The 25544-nt window shown below is 41.6% G+C and overlaps 1 protein-coding gene across 15 annotated transcripts in view; it reads right to left on the reverse strand.

Moving 5' to 3' along the window:
• Nucleotides 1–25544, reverse strand: part of PHACTR4 (phosphatase and actin regulator 4) — a 110278-nt gene that overhangs the window by 3723 nt on the left and 81011 nt on the right. For all 15 annotated transcript variants that reach the window (XM_028113703.2, XM_028113704.2, XM_028113702.2 and 12 more), the window contains 9 exons: nt 18421–18585; nt 17515–17910; nt 12832–13426; nt 11299–11486; nt 9884–10037; nt 5893–5948; nt 4681–4742; nt 2210–2347; nt 1516–1592 (listed from right to left, as the gene is read on the reverse strand). In XM_028113703.2, the coding sequence (XP_027969504.1) occupies nt 1516–1592; nt 2210–2347; nt 4681–4742; nt 5893–5948; nt 9884–10037; nt 11299–11486; nt 12832–13426; nt 17515–17910; nt 18421–18585 (1831 nt within the window). The remainder of the gene's footprint in view (nt 1–1515; nt 1593–2209; nt 2348–4680; nt 4743–5892; nt 5949–9883; nt 10038–11298; nt 11487–12831; nt 13427–17514; nt 17911–18420; nt 18586–25544) is intronic.

Genomic DNA, 25544 nt, shown 5'->3' on the forward strand with positions numbered 1-25544 from the left:
ACTCTTTCCTTTAATGTTGCTCACTGTAGTACTTTATTACTATTATAATAACAATGAGAATGGCTAATACTGACATAGCCAGGAAATAGTGGAGTTGGGATACGAGACCTGGCAGATTCAAGATTCAGAATGACTGAGGCATTTATCATACTGACTGCACTATATTGAGTAGTATACAGGTCTTTTTCTAGATTAGACCACAGCCTCCTTGTTGTCAAGTATGGCTTGTTATTTGAGTTCATATTACAATGGCCCGAATAGTGTTATTGCTGTTCAAAAAATTTGCCTTCTCTACTCCTATCAGAGTTCAGTACAAAAAAATTCTGTAATTAAAAGAACCAGGGCACCTGAGTGGCTCAGTCGGTTGAGCATCCAACTCTTGGTTTCAGCTCAGGTCATGGTCTCAGGGTCATGGGATTGAGCCCCGTGTCAGGGTCCGTGATTGGTGTGGAGTCTGCTTGAGATTCTCTCTCTCCCCCTCTGTCCCTCCCCCTGCTCACGCATGCTCTCTAAAATGAATAAATCTTAAAAAAAAAAATAAAAGCACCATTTGCCTGTATTGTGATGGAAAAATGTTTAACAATATTTTATTTTCCAACTTTGATTATTTGCTTTTTATTAGCAAACTGTAATTGTCATTGTATCTTCCCTCATTTAGCCTCTAAAAGTTTATTTTTAGTAATTTCTACATCCAACGTGGGGCTTGAACTCACGACCCCGAGATTAAGAGTTGCATGCTCTTCCAACTGAGCCAGCCAGGCACCTCTGGCTTTTTATAAATGTTCTGAGAGTCACCTACACGCTTCCACAGATTCCATTTGTAGCCAGCTGATTCTTTAGGTATTGGGTGGGTCCTTAATTCCACATCAAAATACTTCTTGGTTTGTTTCATGAAGACAGCTAACTAAAATGAAATTTATACACTAAATTGGAAGATCAGCAGTGCTAGAAATAACTGAAATCAAAGAGGCTGAGGTCTTGTCTACCTCAACAACAATTTCCTCATACACACCCTGGGACAGTGAGGTGCAGGAAAAGAGCACCCAGGGCCTTTCAGTCAGTCATTCTTTTCTCCAGTCCTCGTTCTGCAACTTAATGAAACCTTCTGGGCCTGTTTCATTTCTTTTTTCTTTCTTTCTTTCTTTCTTTTTTTTTTTTTAAAGTAAGCTCTACACCCAGTGTGGGGCTTCAATTTACAACCCCCCAGATCAAGAGTCTCGTGCTCCACCGACTGAGCCAGCCAGGTGCACCTGGCCTGTTTCTTCATCAGCAAAATCAACAAAGATATTAACAAAGCCTCCAGGTTTATTGCAAGGATTAAATAATATACATAAAATACTACACTGCCTACTGCCTACTGGTCCTCATCCCTTTCTCTGAATGCAGTCTCGCAGTCAGCATGCTGTGTCCTTTTAATGATGTCGCTAGAGTTCTTCCCATTGGAACAACTCTGGGATGTCTGTGTTGTGGTGGAGCTCTACTTAGTTCACGGTGTTTGGGTCTTCTGGGTCTTACCGTGTAAAACGTTTGCTCTCTTCATGAACCTCCATCTCTGAGCTTTTAAATTCATTTAATTCTTTTCTTATGGCAGCCTGTGGAGTAGAAACAAAAATGTCTCAGCATCTTCTGTCTGCCATAGTATAGCTGTGTCATCTGCCATCTGTTCTCTATCGTGCTTAACTTCATGAGCCACGGCAACCCACAGAGGGCAAGCCAGAGCGGGGAAAGAAGCCAGGTCTGCACGCTGAGCCTGATACACATGCCTTCCCCGCCACCATTCCTCTAATAAACTGAATATCCCCCCTTAAACCAAAACACTCACAGAGCTTAAAAGAGATATTGTAGCTTTTATAGTTTCCATAGCACGTAAAAATGCTTTTCCTGTTATCAAAATGAAATACGGGTAATTACTAAAATATACCACCCAAACTCTCTCCAGCCAAACCTAACCATTGCTAAAATATGTTTTCATTTCCTTCCAGATCTGTGGCCTCTGTGATATAGCAAGGGTTTTCTTTCCTTTTGGTTGCGGTGGTCGTGGTGGCTGTGGAATTGTTAGTATAAAGCTTAGGTTCATACATCTTGGCATTTTCCTATCTTGATTAGAAATTTAACATTGTATCAAAAGTGAAAACTTTATGGTTTCCCCTTTTAGTTAGTGTCTTACAATTCTTCAAATAGAGAGAAAGACAGACAAACAGCCACCTACCTTGTCAGCAGGGGTCAGTTTGGTCCAAGGTTTGTCGGCTCGCCGGTCATAATCTTGAGCATCTGTTACTTCCACGTATTCATTAAACCTCAGGATCTTCCTGGCAAGTAGTTCAGCCACAGTCGGCCTTTGACTGAGCTGAAAGAAATGGAGCCTCTTAATTCAATGTCAGGAATTCGGCATCAAGCATGCATTCATATTGCTTCTAACCCAGAGCTTCAGCCTCAGCAGCACATTAGAATTACCTGGGGGCCTTTAGACACTACCGATTCCTGGGTCCATTCCCAGAGATTCTGGGTATTGGGAGGTTTTGTTTCATTTTTAAAGCTCCTGAATGCACAGCTAAGACTGAGAACCACAGCTATAAACCAGTATAACCAGTATAACTGGTGCTTCTCAAACTTTAATATGCATACAGATTGTCTGGGGACCTGTTTAAAATGCAGATTCTGATTAAGCAGGTCTGAGGTGGGGCCTGAGATTCTGCATCTCTTGCAAGTTCCCAGGTGATGCCAGTGCTGCTGGTCTGTGGACCACATTTTGGGTAGCCCAAGGATTAGGACTGTAAACTCATATATAATACATTAGAAGGTGAGTACATTTATTTTTTATTTTTATTTTTTAAAAAATATTTTATTTGAGAGAGAGAGAAAGAGAGAGAGCACAAACGGGGGGAGAGGGAGAAGCAGGCTCCCCACTGAACAGAGAGCCCTGACATGGGGCTCAATCCCAGAACCCTGAGATCATGACCAGAGCCGAAGGCAGATGCTTAACTGACTGAGCCACCCATGCACCCCGAAAGAACATTTAATATGAAAGCAATATCTAGTGGGTAATGTAAAGGGTACATTTCCTTTTACTATGAATGCCGAGATTCGGTAATGAATTATGATTTAAGGTTGCACAATCAGGTAACCTACTCAATCTGAAGGCATCAAGTCCAGCTGTGGCATCTAGCTACTCTCTATCAAGAATGTTCTTCCAGGGGCGCCTGGGTGGCTCAGATGGTTAAGCGTCTGCCTTCAGCTCAGGTCATGATCCCAGACTCCTGGGATCGGGTCCCGCATCGGGCTCCCTGCTCCTTGGGAGCCTGCTTCTCCCTCTGCCTCTCTCTCTGTCTCTCTCTGTCTCTCATGAATAAATAAATAAAATCTTTAAAAAAAAAAAAAAAAAAGAATGTTCTTCTGGGGCACCTGGGTGGCTCAGTCGTTAAGCGTCCGCCTTCGGCTCAGGTCATGATCCCAGGGTCCTGGGATCGAGCCCCGCATCGGGCTCCCTGCTCTGTGGGAAGCCTGCTTCTCCCTCTCCCACTCCCCCTGCTTATGTTCCCTCTCTCGCTGTGTCTCTCTCTGTCAAATAAATAAATAAAAATCTTAAAAAAAAAAAAAGAATGATTCTTCCGTTCCTGGGGAAGGCAAAAAGTGGAAAATAAGGAAGAAAATGTCTAGATCCTTGGCTTTTCTGGGGATTCTTGTAAGTTTTAAGAAATATCTAGAGAATTCAGGCCAAATCAGAATCGATCAGAGGCAATTATAAACTATTATGGTGGGAAGGAAAGGAAAAAGGGATTAATCCCCAAGCTTAAAAACTAACATAGGTCTGGTACAGAAAAGATTCTACCCCATTTGATCTGGAACCAAGAACAAAATCCCGTTGGTGTTCTTCATACTTTTCAGGTATCACTAAGGGTCAGTTCAGTTCCTTCTGATTAGAAAACCACCAGTGTGCCAGGCAAAACTGAATGATATACACTCCCTCTATTACCGTCTCTATATTTCAACAGGTTTTAGAGTCTACATCAAAATCCTAGGTTTACCAAATAAAAGGTCAGAATTTATGCAAACATTAACGGGGCATCTTCTTGTGCCAGGCGTTCTTTAAATAGTAAAAATGAGGAAAAAAAACAGGCTCTTGATAATGCTGTGTTGTTTTCAGTATCTGCATCATGGATTCTATTTTCACAAATTCATTTCTTTTTATTTTTTTAAAAACATTTTCTTTCTTTTTTTTTAAATTTTTACTTACTTATTTGACAGAGAGAGAGACACACACAGCGAGAGAGGGAACACAAGCACGGGGAGCGGGAGAGGGAGAAGCAGGCTTCCCACTGAGCAGGGAAGTGGATGAGGGGCTTGATCCCAGGACCCTGGGATCATTACCTGAGCTGAAGGCAGACGCTTAACGACTGAGCCACCCAGGTGCCCCAAAAACATTTTATTTGAGAGACAGAGAGAGAGAGAGATAAAGAATGAGTGAGGGGGAGGGCAGAGGGAGAGGGAGAAGCAGGCTTCCCGCTGAGCAGGGAGCCTGATTCTGGGCTTGATCCCATCATGACTTGAGCTGAAGGCAGAAGTTTAACTGACTGAGCCATCCAGGTGCCCCAAATTCATTTCTTTCTAACCAAATAGATCATTCAAACACAAGATAGGTGATTAGTAGACAGACTGAAACCAAACACTTGAGCTACGTACCTTTCTAGTGAGCCGACGTTTAATCTCTCGTTTTTCTGCTTGCCGATCAGCTTCATTTTTAGCTACAGTCAATAGTCCAAGACAAAGAATATGACTTCAAAACAGGAATTTGCCTATCAAAGTTTTCAGCAATTACAGGGCAGATATTTCTTATACGCTCCAAGTCAGAATAAAATACTAACTTTGGGGATGGCTAATCAAGACAATTTTCTTGTTAACTGGTAATAGCTGAATACTTAAAAGCAAGGGTCAGCAACACTATGGTACCAAATCCAGCCAGATGGCAGCAGCCCATGAGCTAAGAATGGTCTTTACATTTTTAAATGATTATATATTGAATGGTTTGGTAAGTACCTACATAATAGCTTCCTTTTGCTTTTGGCCTGCAAAGCTAAACATATTTACTGTGTGCCCCTTAGAAAAACTCTGCAGATTTCTGCTCAAGAGTAACCACCAAGAATGAAGAATGGAGATCACACTAAGTTTCGTGTGATACATCTATAAAGGTTCCCAAGTTTAAAACTCAGTGACTAAACTGTATGTATCCACACAGTGATGAGAGAACAAGGGATGGACTGGTCAGACTGAGTGTGCCCACGAGTGACTCTATGAAGCCTAATCCTCTCAATGTGGAGGCTTTTAAGGGCAAATTTCACCCCAGAGTCTGGAAAACGGAATCAAATGTGTATTAGATCACAATGCTATTTTAGGAAGATAATTATGAACACAGAAAGAAAATGAAATACATGTTCCTGTTTCATGACTTCAGATGTATGAAAGTCTTCAGAGATGGAAAAGGCATCTGGGCCTTGCTTTGGGCCCCAGCCCTCAAAGTCCACTAGGAACAGGAAAGGTCCCCTCCAAATGTACAGCCACTACCTTCCCCGAAGACAGAGAAAGTCGAGCAGCATCTACCACATGCTATGAAATCCTCCCACATGGCCAAGGCAGTCTCATGATACTGTGAGAACATCAGAACAGAATTTTCTGGCGGTTCCCAGGACACTAAGCAATACCACAACGATATCTTGTAAAGGAAGCTCGGGGGAACTCTGTTCCTTCAGGGAAAGGATAGGAGTGGTCCTTCCTGGGCTGGAACACCCACTCCTTGGCCCTTGTAGAAAGTGCTTCTCTTCTCTAGCATGTATATAAAAGTCAGAAATATAAAGTCTGAGAAACTCTATACAACTTTATTCCCAGAGCTGGACTCACGTTGTAGTATATTTCGCTGTTCTAGTTCTTCCGGTGTCGGTCTTTGACTCAGCCGTCTAAAAAGGAGATAAATAAGGGTATTGTTCATGTTAAACCTCCCAATCCTGCTTATAAAGATTTGTTTTGGTCTCAGTTTATATTAGCCCCTACATTAGCAAGAAAGCAAGAGGTTTTCAAACTGTTTTGGTATTTCATTTCTCTGACTGTTTATGAAACAATTCTCATGTTGAAAGTGTTAATACAGATACTACAACATAAAACGGAATTGTACAGGCAAACAGGAGGCCAAAATTCAGTTCTAGCTCTGATATTAATGAGCCCTGTCACCACAAAAAAGCTGTTAGATCCTGAGTGTACTCATCTGTAAAATGAAGGTTTGGACTGGACTGGTAGCTCCCAAACAGATTTGCTGAAGGACCACAGAAATTCAAGGCATATTATAGAAATTCTGATTCAGAAAACCAGGCATGAGGACTGAGATTTTCATATATGTATTTTTACAATCCTTCCCACATGACTCTGATGTCTTTCTTTTGAGTTTCAAGCCAGTGATTTAGCAACCACTGTAATTTAAGATTTTCTCTTTTGAAATGATATTCTGTAATTCTATGATTTTAATTTCAGTTCTCTCTGAAATACTGATGAAGTTTCTCATCTCATCCATAGTTCTGAGATGTTACTCACCAACGATAACTTGTCATCTCTGGAATCAGTTTTTCACTTGTTACCTTTGATTTACACTTCAGGCAGTATTTGAACTGCATGCTTACTTTAACTCTTTAGCTGCCTGCCTAGAGAACTTCCAGCCCCATTTTATATACAATTTACAACATTCTTTATGTATTTCAAAGCTTTTTTTGGTCCCTCTGAATAAGAACTTCCTTTTTAAATGTTCATTAAAACAAAACAAAAAATCCCACAGTCCAGTAATGTATAAATGACATAAACTGCATGATTTGATGTTTTTATATGTGTATATACCTGGGAAACCATCACCACAATTGTAATGAGCATACCCATCAACCTTGTACTGGTTTCCTAGGGCTGCCATAACAAATTACCACAAATTGGGTGGCTTAAAACCACACAAATTTATTCTCTCCAGTTCTGGAGGCCACAAGTCCAAAATCAAGGTGTGGGCAAGGTTGGTTCCTCCTGAAGCCTCTAAAGGAGATCTGTCCTATGCCTCTGTCCTAGTTTCTGGTGGGGTTGCCAGCAGTCCTTGGTATTCCTTGGTGTACAGACGCACCACTCCAACCTCTGCCTCCATACTCACATAGCATTTTCCTTGCGTGTGTGTTTGAATCTCTGTCCCCAAATTTCCCTCGTCCTTTTTTTTTAAAATATATAATTAAAAAAAAATATATATATATATATATATAAAGTAGTCTCTATGCCCAACATGGTGCCTGAACTCATGACCCTGAGATCAAGAGTCGAATGTTCCACCAACTGAGTCACCCAGGCGCCCCCCGCCTTGCCCTTTGATGGATATTTGTGTTGGCTGGATCCCATGTTTGATTTTTTTAAGGAAACTTACAAATTATTTTCCAAAGTAGTTCTACTATTTTACATTCCTTCCACCAGTGTCTGAGAATCCAGCTGCTCCTTATCCTTAGCAACTCTTGTCTTTTAAATTGTACCTTTTTAGCCAGCCCAGTGAGTTTGTAGTGGCGTCTCACTGTGGTTTTAATTTGCATTTCCCTAATGACTAATGATGTTGAGCATCTTTCCATATGCTTATCTGCCATCTGTATATCCTCTTTGAAATCTTCTGCTCCCCACTATATAAAAAGTGGGTGGTTGTTTTCTTATTAAGTTCGGAGAGTTCTTCATATATTCTAGATATAAGACCTTGATCAGATACATGGTTTGCAAATACTTTCTCCCAGTTTGTGGCTTGTTTTTACATTCTCTTCAGTGTCTTTCAAAGAACAAAAATGGTTAAAAATTTTTTTTTAAAGATTTTATTTATTTATTTGAGAGACAGAGAGTGAGCAAGAGAGAGAGAGAGAGAGAGCACAAGAGCAGGGAGGGGCAGAGGAAGAGGGAGGAACAGGCTCCCCACTGAGCAGGGAGCCCAATGTGGGACTCGATCCCAGGACCCCCAGGATCAGAACCTAAGCCAAAGGCAGATGCTTAACCGACTGAGCCACCCAGGCACCCCAAAAATGTTTAATATTTTCTGAAGTGCAGTTTATCAATGTTTTCCTCTTAAGAATCATGCTTTTGAGATCATATCTGAGAAATCTTTGTCCAACTCATATATTCTAGAAGTTTTGTAGTTTTGGCTCTCATATTTAAACCTAGGATTCATTTTGAATTAATTTTTTGCATGTGATGCAAGGTATGAATTGAAGTAACTTTTGTGCCAGCACCATTTGTTGAAAAGACCATGAAATTATCTTTGTACCTTTGTCAAAAATGGGCTGTACATATGGGTGGGTATATTTCTGGACTCTCTTTTCTGTTCTGTTTATCTTTATGTCAACACCATACTGATTAGGGTTACTTTAGCTTTCTAATACATCTTCAATCAGATTGTTAGTCTTCCAACTCTGTTCTTTTCCTTAGTTGCTTTGGTTAGTCTAGTGTGCTTTGTATTTCCATAAGAATTTTAAAATCAGGGGCACCTGGGTGGCTCAGTCATTAAGCGCCTGCCTTCGGCTCAGGTCACGATCCCAGGGTCCTGGGATCGAGCCCCACATCGGGCTCCCTGCTCGGCAGGGAGCCTGCTTCTCCCTCTCCCACTCCCCCTACTTGTGTTCTCTCTTGCTGTGTCTCTCTCTCTCAAAAATAAATAAATAAAATCTTAAAAAAATAAAAAAAGACTGCTATCCTGGCCAACAGTAAAGCCAGGTGTCTGAGGCAGGAAAGGAGAATATGTCTTAACTAATGGACATCCTAATTATTTTGTTAAGAATATTTCAAGATTTTTTTCCTCACTCTACCAAAAGAAACATCTGAGTGGTTCAAACACCCGTCTATATACCTGGACTCTATGTACATGACATGTGTAGGAAGCTGGACTGCATTCAGCTTCTCTATGCTTTTGGTTTCAGCTGACTTGAAAAATATACTAATACTTTGGGGCGCCTGGGTGGATCAGTCACGGGAAGCCTGCTTCTCCCTCTCCCACTCCCCCTGCTTGTGTTCCCTCTCTTGCTGTGTTTCTGTCAAATAAATAAAATCTTAAAAAAAAAGAAAGAAAAATATACTAACACTTTGAAAGAAGGCAGTTATGTGGAACATGTGAAATAGATACAATGGAAAATATGGGTGTGATCTTTAATTGGGTTGGCACCTCGTAGTTGAGCAACTGGATAAATGACAGAGGAGTCTTGCTGTCCTGGGAAGCATCTGAATTCTCTAGAAACTTAAAAAAAATTTTTTTTAAAGTAAACTCTATGCCCAATGTGGGGCTTGAACTCACCACTCCCAGATCAAGAGTCACATGCTCCACTGACTCAGCCAGCTTCTTTAGAAACTTTTTAAAAGCACTATTTAGGGGCACCTGGGTGGCTCAGTTGGTTAAGCATCTGCCTTTAGATCAGGTCATGATCTTGCATTCCTGGGATGGAGCCCTGAGTCAGGCTCTCTGCTCAGCGGGGAGTCTGGTTGTCCCTCTACCTCTGCCCCTCTCCCCCGGTCATGCTCTGTCTCTCTCTCAAATAAATAAATAAATAAATAAATAAATAAAATCTTCAAAAAAATCAAATCAAATAAAAGCCATACTTATGTCTATCTTGTGGGGTAAAGCTGTGAAATATGTCTATCTTATGGTTTAAAACTCCAAGAGTCATTTGGTTCCTTAATTTCCAAATTTCTAGAGGATACCCAACTGTGTAGAATGTGTATTTTTAAAAATTATGTGGTTTCTAAAAATTAAAAAAGAAAAAAGATAAAAGTGAATGCTCTACCACGAAGTAAGTCTCTAACACACCTAATGGCAAAATCAAATCAAATCAGTCTTTTCTAAGCCAAGGCTTACCGGATCAGTGTGTTCCCAATCTGGTGCCGTATTTCATTCCATTCCTCTTTGCTTTTCCGAGGCCAAGAATTCATGTTCAACTCTGGTTCACTGGGTCTGTGGTTCAACTTCATTGCCAGTGTGTCCTTCCTCTTCACTTTGTTGGCCAGAGCACCTTTGTGTAAGGGAAAGAAAAAAAAGTAGACGCTAAGGCTCAACCTCACCCGGAACTAGGCAGGAGTCTGAACAAACAGTATCGCATCTCCCAGCTAATGGAGAGGTGGGGGGTAAAGCAGAAGACATCTAAAAATCTAATTAAGTCAGATGGACTCAGCTGGGCCAAAGGTATCTTCTCCCTTCTATATTCCTCTACATTTCTTCTAAGTAAGAGTTGCTAGAGGAGAGAGTCTAAACATGGGACAGCCCTTTGAATGACAACATAAAGGCATTTGCACTAATACATTTCATAAGATTCCTATTTTTTTTTTTTTTTAATAGGCTCTATGCCCAATGTAGGGCTTGAACTCATGACACTGAGATCAAGAGTCACATGCTTTACCAACTGAACCAGACAGGAGCCCCAGGATTCCTATTCTTTTTTTTTTTTTTTAAGATTTTATTTATTTATTTGAGAGAGAGAGAGAAAGCACAAGCAGGGGGAGCAGCAGAGGGAGAGGGAGAAGCAGGCTCCCCACTGAGCAGTGAGCCCTACATGGGGCTCGATCCCAGGACCCTGGGATCATGACCTGAGCCGAAGGCAGACACTTAACCGACTGAGCCACCCAGGTGCCCCAAGATTCCTATTCTTAAAGCTGCCTTTCCACTTGTAGGAATCAGGGTCCCATTATCTGCAGATTTGTGTACATTAACATGGTTTTTATCTTTGCCCCATGGACACAGTAAGTTCATGAGACTAAAGGAGAGCATCACTATGTTTTTTTAACACAGCCCCATATCAACTTTCTTCTACTCCAAATTCTTTAATACCATCAAGGTGAATAATTCTTTGATCACAAAGAGATAAAAACCTGCATGACTCTGGGCGCCTGGGTGGCTCAGTTGGTTAAGCATCCAACTCTTGATTTCGGTTCAGGTCATGATCTCAGGGTTGTGGGACTGAGCCCCGCATCAGGCTCTGCACTCAGAAAAAGTCTGCTTGAGATTCTCTCCCTCTCCCTGCATGCTCTCTCTAAAATAAATAAATCTTAAAAACAAAACAAAACCCTGCATGACTCAATCTACTGGGCTTGCTCTCACCAGCTTGTCAGAACAATGGGAATAGCAGGGCCAAGGCTCTATCACAATGGCTTCCAATATCAGTTAGCCAGATGACTCGATGGGAGAGGGTGACTGTTCCCATTTATCTTACACTTGTTAACACCAGGAAGTCGCTTTATCGATAAAATAATTTTCTCCTTTGCTTTTCCCTTTCTTACTATGATGGCTCTCATCTTCATCCTCTTCATCTCGGTATTGAATGGGACCTTCTGAATCAGAGTCACTCTCCTTCTCTTCCTCTTCCTCCTGCAGACACTGTGGTAGTTTAGGAACAACTGAGGTAGATGCCGCATCTTCAATGAATGCAGATGGGTGGCTTTGTTCCTCTTCTTCTTCATCGTCTGGACTAACAAATTAACATAATTATATTTTCCTTTCAGAAACATAACGGGTAACTGATTTGCAAGGCAAAGTACTGAATAACTATGGAAAATTCCACGAGTGAAATAATTTATCCCTTCCCTTAACTTCAGGCATCTTGCTAAGAAACTTTTTAGCAGCTATTAATCTAAAAGGCTCTGGGCTCAAATCCTAGCTCTACAACTTATTCACTAGCTTGTAAGTTAAACTTTTCTGTAAATGTGAATGATACCTACCTGCTAGGCTTGTTGTGAGAATAAAACAGATAAATTCTAGAATGTACTAGTGTTTGGCACACAGGCCCCTGATGATCTACATGTGAGATGCAAGTTTGTTTTGGGCTGATTAAATGAGAAGACCACAAGGCATCTAACACTGTGCCTGGCTTATGGAAGATATGCAATAAAGGTATTTAGCCCACTTATTTCCCTTGGTTTAACAATGGGGTAGGACAAAATGATAATCTAATCCAAGAAGCAAAGAGAGATGACAATTAACTTCCTCCCTTTCCACTCTGGAGGCATAAAACTGTGACTTAGTCCATCTGGAACTCCTAAACTGTCTCTTTCCAGGATGTAAAAAAAATTATACCGGCAAGTACAAAGATCATGGCCAAGCAACTAAGCAGTATGTGGCAACAACTCTATAACAATTCTCCAACTTGCGAATCTCTGGCAAATCTCCAACTTGCCAAAAAGTGTTAACCTTCAGTCACAATTTGTTAGAATTTTAAAAAGGCAAGGTGTTTGGGACAGATGAGGGTGAGAACAAGCTGGCCAGTTCCAGTTTATGAGGCTGGAACACTGAGCTATCTTTCAGAGCTCCCTTCTTTTTCTCTAGACTGCTCTCTGTCCCTCTCTACCACGTTTAGGTGCCAGGCACCATGCTTTCAGATTTGTCTAATTTCATCCTCACGAGTCTATGAAGTAGGTATCATTCCTGTTTATGGATCTGACAACTCAAGTGCAGGAAGGTTAAGTAACATACACTACTGCAAGCTAGGAAGTAAGAGGTAGAGCTGGGATTTGAACCCAGAGTTATCTTACTCCAAGGTTAATGCTCTTAAGCACCATGTTACACTGACTCTCTTGTATCATATACAAAAAATAGAGTAGTTTTAATTATCAAGTACAAAGGCTTGTGACTGCTACGGAAACAGTGTTATAAAAATCAGGAGGGTAAATAAAGTCCAACTTCTAGAACATGTCTTTATTTGTTGAGTGTTCTTACTTTAAATTTAACCACATTTTCTTTTTATCAATAATTTTTTCCAAGAAAGGCTACCGAGAATACAGAAGAGGAAACAAAAGGCAAGCTTTAAAGGCACTCACACTTTCAGCATTTCAATAGTGATGGGAAGTGACCTGGTCCGACCCAGGGTGCTGCTGTCCTCAGAAAAGTTGTCACTGTACTCAAAAAGCAAGGAATGAGCTCTATGAGAGCCCTCCAAGGGAGGAGTCATGGGAAGTGGGCTGGTCAGGGCCTGCTGGATTCGGATATGCAGTGGGAGTGGAGGCAGCCTACAGGGTACATGCGGCTCCCCAAAGCTGTGGTCCAACATCCTCCTGGGTACTTCCTTTTTCTGATCTTCCTGCTGGGATACCTCCTGGGGCAGGTTTAAGGAAGGTGGGAACTCCTTTTCTGGCACAACTTGAAAAGTCTTAGCAAGGAATGGAGGGGACCGCGGGGGTTCAGGAGGTATATGAGTAGGCAGTGGGGGGGATGGAGAGGGAGGTGGGATCATTAACAGTGGTTCAGAGCCCACAGAGCATGTGTTCCTTTCTCTCTGATCACTCGGTGCTTTTGTGGTGGTGGCAGCGGCAGACTCCGAGGCGGGTACCAAGGTTGATGGAATGCCTCTCTTAGGTGGTAAGGGTGGGGACGGTTTTGATAATGTACTGCTGTTTATTGCTTGGGACAGTTCAGCTGGAAAAGAGAGAACAACAACTCAGCTTAAGATGGCTTCACAATGCTCGCCCAGGGCCTAGATTAGAACTGAGCTTACTCTCAGCTTTCAGGCAAATTATACCATTTCATGGCTTTGCCACAACCTAGGTATCTCCTGTTAAAACAAAATGTATATTTAAGTATCTAGAAAGCCTAATAAATGTACAGACATATAGGAAGACCACTACCTTAATACCCTGATGAGAAATTTCTTACTTCTTTGCTCTAATACATGACTTTTAATGACTTGAGGTGGATAAAGTTAATATGATGAGATAAAAAATGTGGATAGTAAGTTCTTTCATCTAACAGAATTCCATTAAAAATTTTAACCATGCAGGTAGCAGTAAAAAAAACCCAAATACTATCAGGCATTGTTACCATAACTTGACAAATAATGACATCTAGATATCCCAGCTCTGCATTATAAAATTATCAATAATGACATCCTGAATTTTTACAGCAAATGCAAAGGCCTTTGAGGAAATCAAAGTGCTTTGCTATCCTTGACTTTGGATTCTCCTTATAGAGGAGGTTATCTTTACCAATTTACAGAAGGAAAAACTGAGGCCACAGAAGTTAGATAACCTGCCCAAGATCATACTACATATAGGCAAGGGCTGGGCTAGTCCCAGGTCTCATTATCAGACTCCATCCTCTAGATCCCACTGTCTTTGTGATTTTTATGAGTGTCCATACTTCTTATCCTTTATACCCAAACCCCCATCACCACTCCCCACTACACTATGGGCTCCTTGGTGACAGGAGCAACCTGTCTCCAACAGTATATCCATAGAGGTGGGCACAGTGCTTGGCACATGGTGGATCCCCAACACATGCTTATTAGATGAGAGGCCCCCACCCTGTATCACACCAGTATATATCCCTATGTGATCCCCCCAAGCCCAAAATGACTCAGGTTTTGAATCAGCAAAGTTGCTTTGGAGGGCTCCAAATGGCCTTTAAGAAGTAGATCACCACATCATGCATGGGCTAATCTTGCAAAATAATTAAATAGTAGGTCTCTTGATCACCAACCTCTATCTACTCAAAGCCCTAATTTTGGTTACACCACTTGTTTTCAAATGGCTCCCATATATATATGTATTTTTAAAGATTTTATTTATTTACTTGACAGAGACAGCGAGAGAGGGAACACAAGCAGGGGGAGCAGGAGAGGAAGAAGCAGGCCTCCCGCAGAGCAGGGAACCCGATGCGGGGCTCAATCCCAGGACCCTGGGATCATGACCTGAGCCGAAGGCAGACACTTAATGACTGAGCCACCCAGGCGCCCCATGGCTCCCATACGTTTTATCTAGAGAGCAACACCTCAAGGTCCCCTGAAATAAAAATTTATTTGCCCTAAGTCCCATTCCACTGGTAGTATTCAAAGTAAAAGCTAGCTAATTTGATAATGTTTTAATGTCATTAATCATAATTTTTTTTCAGTTTTAACTACATCTACATTTTATTAGGCATAGTTACTTATTCATAGGCAAATTATGAAAACAATTTAAATATGTAAGATAATCATAATTTAGTAACTGTGAATAAATTAGCTCTATATTACTTTAAAAATCATTTAGTTTTTTATATATTATAAATGCCCAAGTACACTTTTATTTTTTTATTTTTTAAAGATTTTATTTATTTGATAGAGAGAGAGACAGAGAGAGCAGGAACACAAGCAGGGGGAGCAGGAGAGGGAGAAGCAGGCCTCCCGCAGAGCAGGGAGCCCGATGCGGGGCTCAATCCCAGGACCCTGAGATCATGACCTGAGCCGAAGGCGGACGCTTAACGACTGAGCCACCCAGGTGCCCCTCAAGTACACTTTTAAAAAAACATAATTCCAGTATAATTAACACACAGTATTATACATCTTAGGTAAATTTTTAAAAGACTTTCTGGAAAAACATCGCATACACATACAAAAAAAGATTAAAAAATATTAATTTTAACCTCAATGAGATTTTTTGGGTAGACTGGACTTTTGCTGCCTCTCTAAAAATGGCCGTTAGATAGTCCATTTACAACAAAACCTACACCCAACAAGACCAAATTTGAGTATTTTATTGTTTGAATTGATAAGGTAAATTATCTTTGGTAATTTAAGGAAAACATATACCTCAAGATGTTAAAGAAATGAACTCTGTTACATCTACTCTCACAATGGCTCTTGGTTGTAGTTCTGTGGGCAAGATGCTGGAATGTTCATTGGAGGGGTTACAAATTCCCTTCACCTGTTCATGGTAGTCCTTCCTTTGTCCTAATACTCCTAAATAGTCCTTAGTCCTAATACTGTTATGCCCATTAGTAGACATAGCAATGTTTACAGCGGTGGTTTCTAAATATATGGATCTCATGGACCAATAAATTAAAATGAAATTCTCAACTAACCTCACGTTGTCAGTTTTTAATACTGCCAAGTAAGACTTGATATCAAGTGAGCCATTTGTGAAGATAATCCTTTCATGAAAGAAATGGATTTTTATCATCAACGAATTAGGAAGGTCATAATTTCAGAATAAAGAACAGTCCTTTAAATCAAATCTAGTTAACCTGAATAAAAACTCTGTGAACCATCCTATTTTTCTCCTGCTGAGGACCACTCAAGACTGATGTTGATCCCTCAGTCACAAGGCCTATTGCTCTGGGCTATTCACCTTACGCCAGAGAACAGTACACATATTAATATTTTTTATATTGTCTTATCCTGCAAAGGGTAGACTATTACTGGTTTAGAGCAATGGTTCTCAATGTGTGGTCCCCATATATGCAGCATCAGTATCATCTGGGAACTTTTTAGAAATGCAAATTCTCAGGCCCACCCTAGACTTACTGATTCAGAAACTCACAGGGCAGGGCCCAGCAATCTGTGTTTCAACAAGCCCTCCAGGTGATCGTGATGAAAACCTGTCTAGAGAGCAGTTTGAGAATACAGGTGTAGAGGACAGAGGTCTGGGCTCAAGAGTTAAAAAGCCCAGGTTTGGTTTCTATCACTCATTAACTGCAACCTTGAGTGAGTCACAACTTCGTCATGTTATAATTGCTCTAACTATTTAATAGATAAAATCGCTTGCCTACTTCACAAGGAGGTTCTGAAAGCAAGTATATGAAAGCTGCTTGGGTTCCTCAGAGACGTCACAGCACTGTCCATCTGGGGTGGTGATAACAGTAATAACCTCCATCCTTTTTTTAATCAAACTACTCCAACCTGCCATACTCACAATATATTCTAAGCCTGTTTTTCAGGGTTCTTGTCACCCCACACAAGATGGGGGTATTAGCTGTTTAATGAGCATACTTTATTTCTCCCTTCAATCATGAACAAGAACTTCAAGCTGTACTAAGCCTCTACCATTTTTCCTGAAAAACTACCTTCTTCCTCTCCTCCCTTTCTCGAAAATTCCCCTAAGAAGGTATACATGTATGTAAAGAAAAGCTGACCTAAATAGGACTTCAGGTAAATACAAAAAAATTTACTAAACTGATAAAAATGTACTGGTTATCTTCCCGGTTCTCTTTCTTCTACCACTTATTTTATTAAGAGTAGCATTCTTAAGTCTCCCAAAAGAAAACATGACTTTATCAGGACACTTTGAATAGTATCTTTTGCAGTTTCCAGGAAGGTATTGTGCCAGACACTGAATCACAAGTTACACTGGCATCTATCCAATCACCTTTTTATCTGTTGGGCTCATGCTGAAGGTAGGCACTGGCGGTTTAAAGTAGGTTAAAATAACCCTTCTCCATGCAGGTCAGAATTGCTGTAGTCTTCACATGTCCAGTCCCCCAACTATAAACAGTATTTCAGAAACACTGTTTTAAAAAAACAGATATTAATGCCCCCCCTCACCAAACTGGAACTTAATTTTATTGCTATCTGATCCTAGTCCGTTTTCATTCATGACTATATGCCTCATTTTTAAGACTTTTCTCTATATTGAGGGCATTCAGAGGGACAGGACATGGAGAACTCTCATGGACCAAATCAATATACCAATTATCCAATCAAACAACCATCCAAAATCAAACCCAAAGCAATGGAAACCTAATGACGTACTTACCAATGACAGGGTTGCTATTTCTGTGAGCTGGTTTAGGGGGAGGGACAGGCGGCTGCTTGGCAGGGACCGCGGGAGTGAGGCTTGGGGCAGCGGTAGTGTTTGCGCCAGCCAGAGCGGTGGGCAGAGTCCTGGGTGCGGGGGACGGGGGGACGGAGGAACCAACAGTCTTTGCTGGGTTCACAGCAGCAGGGGCGGCAGCGGGTGCTGTGGTGGGGGCGGCAGCGGGGGCCGAGGAGATGGGCCATGCCGTGCTGCCAGAGGAAGCGGCAGCCTTTGCTTGCCCTTCATTTGCTTCGTGAGAAGAGGACAAGGGTCTTTTAGGGGGAAGCAAAGGCTGTCTGGGTGCGTTCTCAGGAACGGACTCTGCTTCGGAATTAGGCTGGCTTCCAGTTGAGCCTGCGTATTAACAGATGTGATTTAAAAGGGAAGAAAGAGTCACAAGATAGACTGAAAAGCTAACACATCTACGGGCTTATGGTCAACTTCATCCCTTATTTAACTTTCAGATGAGTTTACAGGCAGTTTCCCAACCTCAACATACTTAAGGTATATGACACTTTCTCAGTCCCAATCTCAAACTAAGAGAGGCCTGTGTGGTAGTGATTCTTCACACCAGAGCCAGGCAACCGGAGGAGACACAGAATCCCATGGGTGGAGGAGGAGGAACGTGTAGCTTGAAAAACTCCTACAGGTGTCTGATGCTTAACATCTTCTTCCGTCCTTGAGAATCACAACTTAGGTCTTTTGTGAATATAAGAATGAGAAGGGGAAAATTCCACTTCAAGCTGCAACTAGTTAAGGAATTGCTAGAGGAGAACAGAATTCCCCCTGGCTCTAGCTAAACTTTGAGTTAAATGAGAATGACTGATCCATGGCTCTTACACTCACGAACCCAGGGGTTCTTACCTAGTCGCTTCTTTGGGTCCTCTTCTGGAACAGGATTGCTAAGACTTGCTATTCTTCCTGACTCTTCTTCTGCTTGCTCTGGACTAGAAGATCTGGTACTCCCTATGGGAGTGGTATGGCCATTTTTTAACATGGCATGGCTCAACTTCCCTGGATCCTCACCACCTGCAATGTCAAAGAGGAGAGAGCAAACTGATGGACTGGTGTGGTCAGACAGAGAGGAAAGCTGGTAATTTATAACCTTTCTTATCCCTTTCTCCCCCTTTCTGTTTGAGCTGCTGATTCAGATCTAGATTATTTGGATCTTTATAGTAGTAATAGAAATAAGTAATTCCTTTTGCCAATAAACATCTGATTGCCTATTATGTGCCAGGTGTCTTGCTATATAAATAAGACCGACTTAATATAATATAATGTACCTAAGTAACTAATGCTAACTATCCAGAGCTGTAACAAATGGAGTGTTGGGGTAGGAATGAAGAAGAAACAATTCTCTTGGGCTGGGAATGAGGTTGGGAAAGCTTCACGCAGAGTGGTAGCTAAACTGGGTCTTCAAGGAGTAGGAGCCGATCATACTGCTGCCAAGATGAGGAAAGACAGGAAGGAACAGCCTGGATGAAGGGATGAAATCAGCTGGCATGTCTGGGAACTGGCATCTAGTTTGTCTGGCAGGAAAACAGATGCATATAAGAAATAGTCATGGACAGGACTGGAAAGGCCAGCCAGAACCCAGCTATGAAGGACACCAAATGCCACGTAAAAGAGCCTGGGCCAAATCCTGTAGGCAACGGGAAGCCGAAGAATTAAAGGAGGAGAGAGGGGCGCCTGGGTGGCTCAGTCGGTTAAGCGACTGCCTTCGGCTCAGGTCATGATCCTGGAGTCCCGGGATCGAGTCCCGCATCGGGCTCCCTGCTGAGCAGAGAGTCTCCTTCTCCCTCTGACCCTCCCCCCCTCATGCTCTCTCTCAAATAAATAAATAAAATATTTTAAAGGAGGAGAGAGATCTGACCTGATCTGTCTTTTCGAAGGTTAAATGTGAGAGCTGAGAGGAGGGTGGGTCAGGCAGGGACTGGAACAGGAAAGCTACTAATAAGCTCCTGCTGGAATAAAGGTGAGACACAGCAGAGGGTGCCAGGCATTAGGAATGCAGAGCAAGGGGAAGAACTGGTGGACTGATCAGAGCTCAACGTGACAGAAAGACACATGCCTACAAACTAAACTGCAGGAATGATCCCTAGGCTGGAGGCTTTGGGAGGACCACTCATCACTGTGGAGACTTCAGGTAAGATTCCTGCACGGAACAGTTCAATAAACGTGCCCTACTGAGCTTCCCTGGACTCCCTTGGAGAAGAGAACTGAGAAAACTGGGGTTAGAGACTTAAACTCCGTCTCACCTCCTAGTGTCATGGGGACTGGAAATGGTTGCTCTCTACACAGTTTCCACTTTGGCTTTCCACAGTGAGATCCTCTGGGTAGTATCATTTTAGTGACTCTTGAGTTAGTCCTTCAAGTTCTCAGAGACAAGTCTCCCTCACCCCAACCTCCTACTAGATTAGGGAGGATCATTCTCCATGCAGTGTCAATGAGAGGTGGAGCTTGGCCTGAAAGTTCTAAAGAGTCTATGGCAAATGAGCACTAAATGAAAATACATTTCTCAAGCTAAAGCATTCTGATAACTATTTTAAAATAGGGAAGGTAGCAAGATGACAACTATGCAAATGTAGTAAGTTATCACTTATGTTAATATAGCCCATCCTTAACAAAAACAGGACCTTTTAGAATATAAACCAAGGAATCACTTCAAAGCCAAAAAAAGACTACTACTTTTGAAAACCATACACATTATTAACTGATTTCTACTCAGCATGCACTAGGAAAATACTGCAGAAGTGATCAGTGATCCGGGGTCCTGGGTGGCTCAGTTGGTTAAGCATCTGAATCTGATCTTGGCTCAGGTCATGATCTCAGGGTTGTGAGACTGAGCCCCTCATGGGGCTCACACTCAGCGCAGAGTCTGTTTGTCCCTCTCCCTCCCTCTTTGCCCCTCCCCCTGCTTGCCTGCTTGCACCCACTCTCTCTAAAATAAATAAACTAATAAAAATTATTTTTTTAAGATTTTATTTATTTGACAGAGAGAGGCACAGTGAAAGAGGGAACACAAGCAGGGGGAGTGGGAGAGGGAAAAGCAGGCTTTCCGCTGAGCAGGGAGCCCGATGCAGGGCTCAAGCCCAGGACCTGGAATCATGACCTAAGCCAAAGGCAGACACTTAATGACTGAGCCACCCAGGTGCCCCCAAATAAAATCTTAAAAAGAAAAAGTGATCAGTTATTTCTCAAGCTATTTACTCAGGATTGTCTACTTTCAAGTAAACTTTCTTTTTAAAAATTTTTATTTATTTTTAAAAGACTGTATTTATTTATTTGAGAGACAGAGAGTGAGGGAGAGAGCACGAGATGGAGGAGGGTCAGGAGGAGAAGCAGACTCCCCGCTGATTGGGGAGCCCGAGGTGGGACTCGATCCTGGGACTCTGGGATTATGACCTGAGCTGAAGGCAGTCACTTAACTGACTGAGCCACTGAGGCGCCCCTCTTTCAAAAATTTTTTAAGATTTGTTTTAAATTCAAGTATAATAAAATAGTGTTAGTTTCATGTGTACAATATAATGATTCAACAATTCTATACATTACTCAGTGCTCATCATGGTAAGTGTGCTCTTAACCTCTTCACCTATTTGACCCCCCACCCCCACTTACCACGTGGCAACTGCCAGTTCTCTATATTTCAGAGTCTGGTTTTTTGTGTGTCTTTTTTCTCTGTTCACATGTTTTATTTCTTAAATTCCACATATGACTGAAATCATATGGTATGTCTTTTTCTAACTTATTTCATTTAGGATTATCCTCTAGATTCATCCCTGTTGTTACAAATGGCAAGATTTCATTCTTTTTTTATGGCTGAGTAATATTCCATAATGTGTGTATACACACACACACACACACACACACACACATACACACACTGTCTTTATCCATTCATCTATGGATGGACACTTGGGTTGCTTCCATATCCTAGCTATTGTAAATAATGCTATAATTAATTTTTTGAGGAATGTTCATATTGTTTTCCACAGTGGTTGTATCAGCTTGCATGCCCACCAACAGTGTATGAGGGTTCTTTTTCCTCCACATCCTCACCAACACCTGTTATTTCTTGTTTTTTATTTTAGCCATTCTGACAGATGTGAGGTGTGCATTTCACTGATGACGAGTGATGCTGAACATCTTTTCATGTATCTGTTGGCCATCTGTTTGTCTTCATTGGAAGAATGTCTATTCATGTCTTTTGCTCTTCCCCTTTTTAAAAAGATTTTATTTATTTATTTGAGAGAGAGAGAATGAGGAGGGGGAGACGGAGAGGGATAAGCTCAGCAGGGAGTCTGACATAGGGCTCAATCCCAGGACCCTGAGAATACGACTTGAGCTGAAGGCAGGCACTTAACCGACTGAGCTACTCAGGTGCCCCCTTCTGCCCAATTTTTTAACTGGGTTATTTGTTTTTTTGGTGTTGAGTTGTGTAACTTCCTTATATATTTTAGATACTAACCCTTTATCAAATATATCATTTGCAAATATCTTCTCCCACTTGGTAAGTTATCTTTTTGTTTTATTGTTTCCTTTGCTGTGCAAAAGTTTTTTATTTTGATGTAGTCCCAATAGTGTAATTTTACTTTTGTTTCCCTTGCCAAAGGAGGCATACTTAGAAAAATGTTTCTATGGCTGATGCTAAAGAGCTTACTGCCTATGTTTCCTTCTAGGAATTTTATTTATTATTATTATTTTTTAAAGATTTTATTTATTTGAAAGAGAGAGTGAGAGAGAGAGCCCAAAAGGGGGTAGGGTCAGAGGGAGAACCAGACTCCCCGCTGAACAGGGAGCCCGATGCGGGACTTGATCCTGGGACTCCGGGATCATGACCTGAGCTGAAGGCAGTTGCTTAACCAACCGAGCCACCCAGGCGCCCCTCCTTCTAGGAATTTTATGACAGGTCTTACATTTAGGTCTTTCATCCATTTTGAGTTTATTTTTGTGTGTGGCATAAGGAAGTGGTCCAGTTCCATTCTTGTCAATGGAGCTGTCCAGCTTTCCCAGCACGATTTGTTGAAGAAACCATTTTTCCCTCATTGTATATCCTTGCCTCCTTTGCCATAGATTAATTGACCATATAATCGTGGGTTTACTTCTGGGCTCTCTATTCTGTTCCACTGATCTTTGTGTCTATTAAAATTTCTTATATTTGATGCAAAGGTTTTCTATAATGCTAACAGAGTGGAGTATAAGCAGTATCCAGCTTTAACATCTATGAATGTTCATGCCCCATCTCAAAAAACATATTAAATATTTTATAATATAGTCAACTTAGAACCATATATATTTAAGCCAAAAGCTGTGTCTGAGTATGAAAAAAACTTCAAAGTTCAATGTTGCCTTTGGCCTAAACTGGAGATTAGAAGCCAGGCCCCAGGGTCTATTTCAGAGTTTTTTCCTAGAGTAAAGCTTTCAGTCAGTTCTCTGGTTGGCAGAGTAGTATCTTGCCAAATGGCTACAACTCATTTATCAATTGGGCCTTTGGGCTTGTAGGCTAAAAACAACTTGGATCAAGAGCCAATAGGAAGCATAGGGCGAAAGAAACGGAATGAAGGTGAAAAACAACAAACAAGTAATGTATGGGGTTTGTGAGTGAGTGAGCAAGAAAGGTGAGGCAGAAGAGGGCATGGGGTAAGAAATGGCTATTATTAAAAAAAAAAAAAGCAAGGTTCAAAGGTGCTACAACAGAGGTGTTACAATTATAGTTAACCACCTAAAATACCTAGAAGATTTTATGTCCAAATGTAAAATTCAAAGTCTCATTAAAAAACTGGTTATCCATGCTCATAGCTAACCATGTAGAAAATTCAAAAAATAGAAAAAAAAAAGCCCCCTGTATTCCCATCCTAACAACCAATGCTAATTAATATTTTAGTAATTTTTCTTGTTTGTTTCTTTGTTAAATGTTTATATAGTTGAGAGGTGCCTGGGTAGCTCAGTTAGTTAAGAGTCCGACTCTTGATTTCAGCTCAGGTCATGATCTCAAGGTTGTGAGATGGAGCCCCACGACAGGGTATACACCGGGCCTGGAGCCTACTTAAGAATCTCCCTCTGCTCCACCACCCTTAAAAATTTTAGGTAGTTGAGATTTAAAAATCTTCAATCTAGGGGCGCTCGGGTGGCTCTTGATTTCAGCTCAGGTTGTGATCTTGGGGTTGTGAGATCAAACCCCACATCAGGCTCTGCACTCAGTGAGGGGTCTGCTTGGGATTCTCTCTCTTCCTCTCCCTCTGCTCCTCCCCCTACTTGTGTTCTCTCTCTCTAAAATAAATCAATCTTTTTTTTTATATATTTTATTTACTTATTTGACAGACAGAGAGCGAGAGAGTGTGAGCACAAGCAATGGGAGTGGGAGACAGAGAAGCAGACTCCCCATTGAGCAGGGAGCCCGATGCGGGGCTTGATTCCAGGACCCTGAGATCATGACCTGAGCCGAAGGCAGACGCTTAACGACTGAGCCCCCCAGGCGCCCCCAAAACAAATAAATCTTTAAAAAAAAAAAATCTTCAGGGCGCCTGGGTGGCTCAGTCATTGGGAATCTGCCTTCGGCTCAGGTCATGGTCCCGGGGTCCTGGGATCCAGCCCCGCATCGGGCTCCCTGCTCCGCGGGAGGCCTGCCTCTCCCTCTCCCTCTCCCCCTGCTTGTGTTCCCTCTCTCGCTGTGTCTCTCTCTGTCAAATAAATAAATAAAATCTTTAAAAAAAAATAAAAAAAACTTCAGTCTATACAATTTAATTAAATTTTGTGAATAAGCAATATATTAATATGGTTCAAAACCTAAAAAGTGTAATATTCCATTGGCTTGGTTCTTTTCTCTCACTGTCCAAAGGACAGGATACAGTTTTAAAATGTGGTTTTCAGATTTGTCTCATGCAAAGGAACTCTAATGAAGAGAACTGAAATACAGCCAACGTACTGTAGTCTTAACTCTTTCGATAAGCTGCTTCATAAAAATCACACATTGGAGAAAAGTCCTGACATTATTAAATGAGTAATGAGTGTTGAAACACCAAAACATGATCTTTATGACAAACAGAAGATTAGGGAAGCAATCTGGGCATGGAGACAACTTTGGTCAAAACACTCAAACCGGGCAACCCTCTCAGGCCCCCTCCCTCTTCAGGGGCTTTGTACTATCACTTTACTATTGCTCAATAAACTTTGCTTTGCTGCCCACCAAAAAAACCCAAAAACCAAAAAACAAACAAAAAAATCCCCAAAACTCAAACAAATAGGGACACCTGTGTAGCTCAGTTGGTTAAGCGTTTCTTGATTTTGTCTTAAGTCATGATCTCAGGGTCACAGGATTGAGCCCTGCATCAGGCTCCCTGCACTCAGCTTGGAGTCTGCCTGAGATTCTGATTCTGCCCCCCCCATTTTCTCTCTCTCTCTAAAACAAATAAACAAAAATCTTTAAAAAATATATATTAAAACAAAAAAAAAAAGCAAAGGAAAGCGACACAGTACTGCAGCTGGCACGAAGCTGAGATCGTACAGAGACACAGAAAGGTCGGTTCGAAGGATCCTTCACAAGCCACTCAGTTTCAGAGTTAAAGATCACAGGGGCACCTGGGTGGCTCAGTCGTTAAGCGTCTGCCTTCGGCTCAGGTCATGATCCCAGGCTCCTGGGATTGAGCCCCGCATCGGGCTCCCTGCTCCACGGGAAGCCTGCTTCTCCCTCTCCCACTCCCCCTGCTTGTGTTTCCTCTCTCGCTGTGTCTCTCTCTGTCAAATAAATAAAGAAAATCTTAAAAAAAAAAAAAAAATCATAGCCAGTTAGGGTAGACACCTGGAAGGAAGAGCGAACAGTCCTTTTTTTTTTTTAACCCCTCACCAAGAAAATGGCCACCTTTAGTATAGGAAATTAGGAGGTAATTATTATAATAAAATCATTTCATATTTACATCCCTAAGTTGAGATTCCTTAAAAAAAATCAGTTATTCTTGCTTATGTTTTAATATTTTCCCTTCACTAGATAT

Source organism: Eumetopias jubatus, unplaced genomic scaffold, assembly GCF_037043125.1.
Source record: "Eumetopias jubatus isolate StellerSeaLion01/CBP00866 unplaced genomic scaffold, mEumJub1_p1.0 scaffold_4, whole genome shotgun sequence".
In the NCBI taxonomy this organism is placed as follows: Eukaryota; Metazoa; Chordata; class Mammalia; order Carnivora; family Otariidae; genus Eumetopias; species Eumetopias jubatus.